Raw genomic sequence first — 7,500 nt, 5'->3', positions numbered from 1 at the left:
GCACGCACACACACACACACACACACACACACACACACACACACACACACACACACACACACACACACACACACACACACACACACGCACGTACACACACACACACACACACACACACACTGGCGCGCTTATATATGTAGTCTTTATTTTATGATTGTATTCGTTCTATTTACTGTATTCATTATAGGTTACTATCGGTAGTAGGAATAGTTGTAACGCCATCGTCACTGGCTAATTTCCATTATCATTGTAAATGTATTAGTATTATTGTTGAGGCAATCATTATCACCATTACTATTATTATTACAATTTTCTTATTATCAGTAATGTCAATAGTTGTTGCTACTATTAGGAACAACAACGATAGTAGAAGTGGTAGCAGAAACAAAAGCAGTAGCTGCGAGTGATATTTCTTGTGTATTTGATATTCATCATTATGATAATTTTTTTTTACATTAGTTATATCTGAAACCAATTCTCACCAACTCTGTTTTTATTAACATAGGATTTTCAAATAATGTTTTTGAATTTGTAACCGGTCAATATTGGTAAAATATACAATAGTTCTCCCTAACAAAATTGGGTTTTCTTTTATGACAGAGAGCATGTAAGAGAAAATGGGAAGCAGCGAGTGGGAGGGGTTACTGGAGCGGCGGCTGGCGGTGCTGCCTGGGTCTCGAGATCCAGGTGGAGGCCCCATCTTGGTCATACCGCTGCCACAAGATCCAGCCCTCCATGATGTTGGGGGCATCTCCGCCACCATTAAGTATCTCAAGACAATTCCGAGGTGAGTATGATACATTTTGATAGCTCTGATGATTATGATTTTCTTTTGAAGGTGATACGCATATCGATTTGTTACATGATGCAATGTGTTTTAGAGGTTAACAATCATCCATTTTGTTCGTGACGTGCAGCGTGAGTTCTCGGGACCGCGGATGGGTGGTGGTGGTGGATGCTCGTGTGTGCCATTATCGCCTGGTGAAGCCCACGGTGAGCACCGTGCGTGCCACTTTGGGCCATATCAGGCACCTCTTTGTGGTTCGGCCGGAGGGATTCTGGGACAAACAGCGTGTCGACTGTCGTAAGAGTGAGGTCGATAGCCAGGTATGATATTTTGAGTCTATGTATTTTAGAAGTCAAGTGAAGCCATTCCTTTCAAGGACTTGCGAATTACATGTTTTTTTAATTTATTTTTGGGACATTAAAAGTTGTATTGGTTCTTATTCTATTTTTTATCTTTCTATGACGGTTTTTGCCAAGTTAACGCATATTTTTTTTCGTTTCTTCGCATGATTCCTCAGCCGATTTACGTAAGTGTAAGCAAATTGACGAAGTACATGGAGCTTTCTCAGCTCCCCGTGGAGCTCGGCGGTACCCTCGACTACGACCACTTCGCTTGGCTCAAGACACGCAAGGTGAATTATCTTAGAATGTAGACGAGCAAATTCAACCCATCACGTTGGCTGAACATCCTTACTTTTTCTTCTAATTGTGCAACAAATTTAGGATCAGTGATAACTTCTAAACATTTCTCTCTTTTCATTTTGAATATTCACAAAATACGTTATTCTCGCTCGTCGTGGTGATAGGCCTACGAAGAGTTTGTAGATGAATGTGAACGCGCCCGTCGGGACCTGGAGACACTGCAGGCAGAGCTGCGCCGGGAAGAGCCATGCAGCCGAGCCTCGACCCTCCACGACCTCCTCTCCGTCAATTCGAACACCTATAACACCATCACCGCCAGGCCCGCTATCATCTTCAATATGGGTAACTTTATTCGCAGATGTCGAAGGGAAATGAAGTGTCTGTGTGTGTCTGATATAATAAGAATAAACACACACACACGCACCGATATACGCATATTATTTACAGTATTTATTAATTACCTCTACAAAGAATTGTTTTGCTCAGTGTCTTAGTAGTTCAGGATACGATTTACCAGTATCAAAGTATCCAACAATCCCATCTCTGGCTGTAGGTCAAGAGGTTCTCAAGGTCCTGGAAATGGACGAAGAGTCGGGGTTCCGCGTGTGCGAGGGGCAAGGGGACGCAGCGGAGGCCGCGTCCAGAGTGCGCACAATGCTGCATGATCTGCACCTTCTCACCACTGCCGTCGAAGCCTGCTGGAGGAGACTCAACACCGCCCTCGACACTTACATGCAGGTCAAGGCTACGAGCGACACGGTTGCTTTCTTTTTCTCTTCTTAATTATGATTATGTATTTATTGTAGATGGCGTTTTAGAACTGATGTTTATGCAGATGATTTATAGTTTTACGCACAAGCGGCCGTTGTTTTACTGTCTATATGGCTTTATTTCTTATATTCGTAAAGTATAGTTAATTATATGGAATATATTTATGGCAATGGCTTTCCTTTTGTAGCATGCATCTGAATGTTTCATTAGTAGTATAGTTGATGTCAGAATATATTTACATAGGCTAAGGAAATGAATCATACATGATTATTGCGCGAAAACAGAAAGGGAAAGAATAGACAGAGTACTATAACTGATGTCCTTGTAAACTTAGGTCCGGGAGCTGGAAACTGAGATGAATGACATCGGTCAGTGGTTAGTATCGGCGGGACAAACCCTTTTGGCAGACACCAGCATCGGGACCACCACCGAGCAGGCTGAGGCGCTGCTGAGGGAACACGAGGCCATCGAACTTAAATGCAGGGTAACGCTGCATTCCATTTTTGTATGAAGAACAAAATGTATATCAAAGGATTTTCTGAAGGTGTTATATAAAAGGGACTGCATTTGAGGGTCGTATTTTTATTTGAAGCAGTTTTAAGAGTAGAGGATTTTCTGAACTTATGCCGCAAGGACTGTACAACTCTGCTCTTCTCAGGAGACTTACGGACGATGGGCTGGGCTGAGATACCGTGTCGAAGACGCCCTTGATCGCGGTGACGGTGACCTTCGCGCTCTGGCAGATCACCGTACCACGACTACTGATCTCAGGTCCCTCAAGGACTACACTGATACCCTTGTCAGGTAGGTTTCGGGATACTTATGCTGTTCTGCTGTCTACGTTTGTTTATCGTTGACTGCGATTTGTCTGTAAACTATGTGTACCATTGATATATTATGAGATTATCGTTGACCTAAAACTGGCGTTGATATATGATCTTGATACATAGTTCGTGTCTAGTATGATACCTCCACGTGGAATTCCATAAACATATCTTTATGTGTTTTCAAATAAAACGAAACCCTGTATTCCATTAGTGTGATTGATATAATTACTTACTGTTTCCGGGGCTTTTAACTGGATATCACTTTTGCATCTTGTAGCCGTATTTAAAGTGCGGCTTATTACGCCCCTGTATAACTGTCTCTTGTGAATTTTACCAAGTAAACTACGCCCAAAACGGGTATTCTTTGTTTATATCTTGTGTATTTTAATAATTTTCTTTATTTGAAGAGAGGTTTTTATGTTTCCCTTCAAGATGGAATTTATCGTCTTTGTTGTTGTTCCTTCGTTGACTTTAGCGAAATGATTTTCTTGGGAGTTATAAGCACGTTTAGAACAAGACAACACCATATGAAATACGTGCCGGTGTGACAGGTCCCGCCCATTATTAAGCCGACGCCGCACCCCGCCCATTTAGATTCATCACTACTCTACCGTGTCATCACTATCACTACTAGTGTTATAATTATTCTCAGGACGTTCGCCACTCGTCTGGACCGGCGGCGGACGCTGATCTTGGCTTCCGTCAGGTTCCATCGTATCGCGGCCCAGATGTGCGAGCGCTGCTGTGTCCTCCTGCAGCAGAACCGCTGGCTCCCTCACACCGACGACGTGGATACGCTCAAGAAGACGCTGCGGGAACTCACGGCGAGGAAGGAAGCTATCGGTGCGTCTTTGAGTGCTCGGATGACTTAAGGAGCCCGTTTCTAGGCTTGAAATAAATGCGGTGTTTGACTGTGATTTGGTGTCTTGTCTTGTGGAGATTAAGAAAGCGATTCAGTGGTGTTGATGTATATGAAATATTTTGAATTTTTTTAAGTGAATGTAAAAAAGTGTGTAACAATGATTTCTGTAAATTCATGTGAGAGTTATAGTGATCCTCGTTTTCTCCCTTTAGACTACCTTGCCTCCGAAGGCACACGAGCGGGCGAGAAGCTTCTTGACCTCCTGACGGTGGGCGTGAAGGATCTCTCCGGCCGGGACGTGACCCCTGACTACACAGGGGAGTTGAACCACGTGCACGCTCTCCTTACGAACGTACACGAACAGTACGCACGGGCGGCACGGCAGGCTGACTTACACAAGCTGAGGTTACAGCAGAATATCCAGCTGCTCACTTGCCAAAGGGATGTTAAGCAGGTACTGAGGACCACATGTCAGATTTGGATATATTATTTTCTCACTTTGATACTAGGAGTTTAGTAATGTGTGTGTGTGTGTGTGTGTGTGTGTGTGTGTGTGTGTGTGTGTGTGTGTGTGTGTGTGTGTGTGTGTGTGTGTGTGTGTGTGTGTGTGCACGCGTGTGCGTGTGTGCGCGTGTGCATTGTCGTTATCTTGTATGACTGTTACACCTTCAACGCCAACCTGCTATCCAAATATTAAAATCATCAGTCGAGCAATTTATCTTGCTGTAACCACTATCTAATTTTGAAAGCGAGGGCTTGTGCGCTAGGTAGCCTGTATATTGTGTAACTATTGGCGCAGCAGCTTTAGCAAGCTGGGAACTCATGCACCTCTCATTTGTGTAGATGTTATTATTTCTTGGTCTGTTGACTATATACCACTACCCTACAGATTTAGGGGACTGATTATGCACAAACACTCATTCACTCACTCACTCACTCACTCACTCACTCACTCACTCACTCACACACACACACACACACACACACACTCGTGTGTGTGTGTGTGTGTGTTTGTGTTTTTACTCATTATGATATCCAGTGTCGAAATCCGAATATTTTTCATGGGTTTCATAAAACGGTTTCCGTTATCGGAGTCCAATTGAGGATTGATTATATGTTTATTCCTTTTTGGTCGACGAGCAAACCCATGTTTCTAATTCCACCACTTGCTATATTACTTTCAAAATTCTAAGTAATCTATTAAACAATACCCTTTTCCTTATTGCTGTCGGGTCCTGTCATGCTGCTTCCTTAAGTATGTTATTGCTAGATACCGCAACTTCATCACGTCCGGTCGGGTATTTAGCTTCCCTGTGGGCTTTCGCGTGCTCTCAGTAAAACAAATTCATTCTTATACGGAAAAAGTAGATGTAAACTCATTGGTGTAAACACTTTTGCACGGTGTCGGGTTAACTGTGAGTGATTGTTACTTTTTCTGCTCTAGTATCTTTTTGGATGTGAATATTTTTCGTGGAATATTCAAATGTATGTTGGGATTTATGAAAACACACGCACGTGCACGCACAACACACACACACACACACACACACACACACACACACACACACACACACACACACACACACACACACACACACACACACACACACACACACACACACACACACACACACACACACACACAAACACACACACACACACAAACACACACACACACACACACAAGAGTTAATATCCCGGGTAAGTGTGTAGATATTCATCAGTACGAGGAAGGGCAATCAGGAAATGAATGTAAGTGAATTTAAGTATGGCTATTTGTAATTTTCTATTTCGATAACTGTTTAGATTGAATTTCAAATGACTTTCTGATATTGCAGGCGTACAAGTGGCTGAAGGCCCTGTTGGAGGCCCTGGTCAAAGCTCACTCCCATGTGGGTCGATCCTCCGAAGAAATCAGGAGACTGAAGACCGAGCACCAGCAGTTCCAGGTGAGTGCTTTAACTGATACTTCGCCACGGCAATGGAAGAGGGAATTTAGTTCTCTCATATGCTTCTCTTTTTGTTTATTAATTCTCGTTTACATTATCTGGAATCATTAGGATTTAGATCTGACCATAAGATATGCAGCGTATTTACCTCATATGAATAACTATACTCTTAGTTTTATTTAAGTAGTTGCTGATATTTGACAAGCAAAAAAGAAAATATAGAAACAAAAGTTGATACTTTGCAGTTTTGCATCAAAATAATAGTTTATTCCTTTGTTTTTACATCTGTAGGAAACAGCAACTGGGACATTTGAGTACGGTTTCGAGTCAGCTCGAGCGGCGCTGTTGGTGGAGAAATCTGCAGGAGGCTCTGTATTGTCGGAAAGTCGGCGCATGGTGGGTGACCTGGAGTACGTTTGGAAAATGTTCGTTCAGGGATCTCAAGAACAACTCACCAGACTCAGAGTTGCCGGAGTCTTCTTTAGGACAATGGAACAGGTCAGAGTTGATGATTTCTTCGATGATTTGTTGCGTACATATCCAGATATTAATATAATGATATCTAGTACTTCTTGCCATAAGATTTCCTCAACTCTTAGCTTATCAATGCTTCGCTTTACAGCACTTAGAGAGGCTAGACGCCCTGTATGCTGGCGTTATGGAACGTTTGAATGGACGTCAGGCCTCAGACGGGGACACGCGTAGTCTCCTCAGTTCCAGGGACCGATTATTGAGGGAAATCGGAAGGAACGTCCGTTTGGGAAAGCTTCTGAAGGAACGGTTGCTGGATCCTCTTGTTCCCAATTATAGGTATGTTGTCTGAAATAGGATGCGAATCACCCTTTTGAGATGTACTATATTTTATGGTGGAGTTTTGACTACATAAATACAACAGCTGTGCCAACGCTTTCAGAGGCTGGGTAAGGGTTTAATCCGTGGTGCAGTATATTAATGACATTAATGTGAGAGAAACAGCGTTAAACTACGTATATAAAGATATGTTTATACCATGCATTATCCGCATGCCGTGTAAGATGAGTTAACGCCATAAGGTCGAATGTTGTCATACAGCTAAAATGTGTGTATGTGTGTGTGTGTGTGTGTGTGTGTGTGTGTGTGTGTGTGTGTGTGTGTGTGTGTGTGTGTGTATGTGTGTGTATGTGCCTTTTTGTGTGTCAAATTATTAGATAATAAGTATCAATAGAACTACTGCGATGGGTACATGAGTATCAACATGAAGTCAGTTTGGTTAGCGAGACGAAAAATGAAGAGCGTAACATACAAAATTCTCAGTATGATTAGTAGCATAAAAAAGGATAAGCCTCTTGGCCTCCACCCAAGGGGAGCAGCGAAGAGAGGAAACTTCCGGGAGGGAAAACGTCCAATTTCCGGCCCTAAGACGTCTGATTTTTGTTTCATGAACTTATTTAGTAGTGAGCTTCCACCTCCATCGAGGGAAGCGGAGAGATCCTGTCTATCATGCATAGCTCGTTTGACATGCACTATACTCGCTGTATGTTTAGGGAGCACAACTCTAGGTGTCGCTTGCCATGTGTAGACCAAATTCGCCGCGGTCGCAGAATTTGGTTATGGTTCCCCCTCACATATAAACAGAGGGGAGAGACTCGCAAACATGTGATCTGGAGACGTAAACATTAAAAGG

General features: G+C 42.9%; 1 protein-coding gene across 1 annotated transcript in view; it reads left to right on the top strand.

Moving 5' to 3' along the window:
- zormin (spectrin and immunoglobulin domain-containing protein zormin) overlaps positions 1 to 7,500 on the top strand; it is a 215,550-nt gene that overhangs the window by 41,781 nt on the left and 166,269 nt on the right. Inside the window, 12 exon segments of the mRNA XM_086542137.1 lie at positions 601 to 787; positions 918 to 1,107; positions 1,305 to 1,418; positions 1,593 to 1,770; positions 1,982 to 2,166; positions 2,534 to 2,683; positions 2,858 to 3,003; positions 3,679 to 3,869; positions 4,101 to 4,342; positions 5,727 to 5,837; positions 6,129 to 6,335; positions 6,460 to 6,647. Coding sequence (XP_086398263.1) covers positions 618 to 787; positions 918 to 1,107; positions 1,305 to 1,418; positions 1,593 to 1,770; positions 1,982 to 2,166; positions 2,534 to 2,683; positions 2,858 to 3,003; positions 3,679 to 3,869; positions 4,101 to 4,342; positions 5,727 to 5,837; positions 6,129 to 6,335; positions 6,460 to 6,647 — 2,072 coding nt within the window. The 5' untranslated portion in view covers positions 601 to 617.

Source organism: Penaeus japonicus, unplaced genomic scaffold (genome assembly GCF_977035675.1).
Source record: "Penaeus japonicus unplaced genomic scaffold, GWHDUDI00000001_assembly GWHDUDI00000012, whole genome shotgun sequence".
Taxonomy (NCBI): Eukaryota; Metazoa; Arthropoda; class Malacostraca; order Decapoda; family Penaeidae; genus Penaeus; species Penaeus japonicus.
This window is presented reverse-complemented; position numbering and strand designations above follow the sequence as displayed.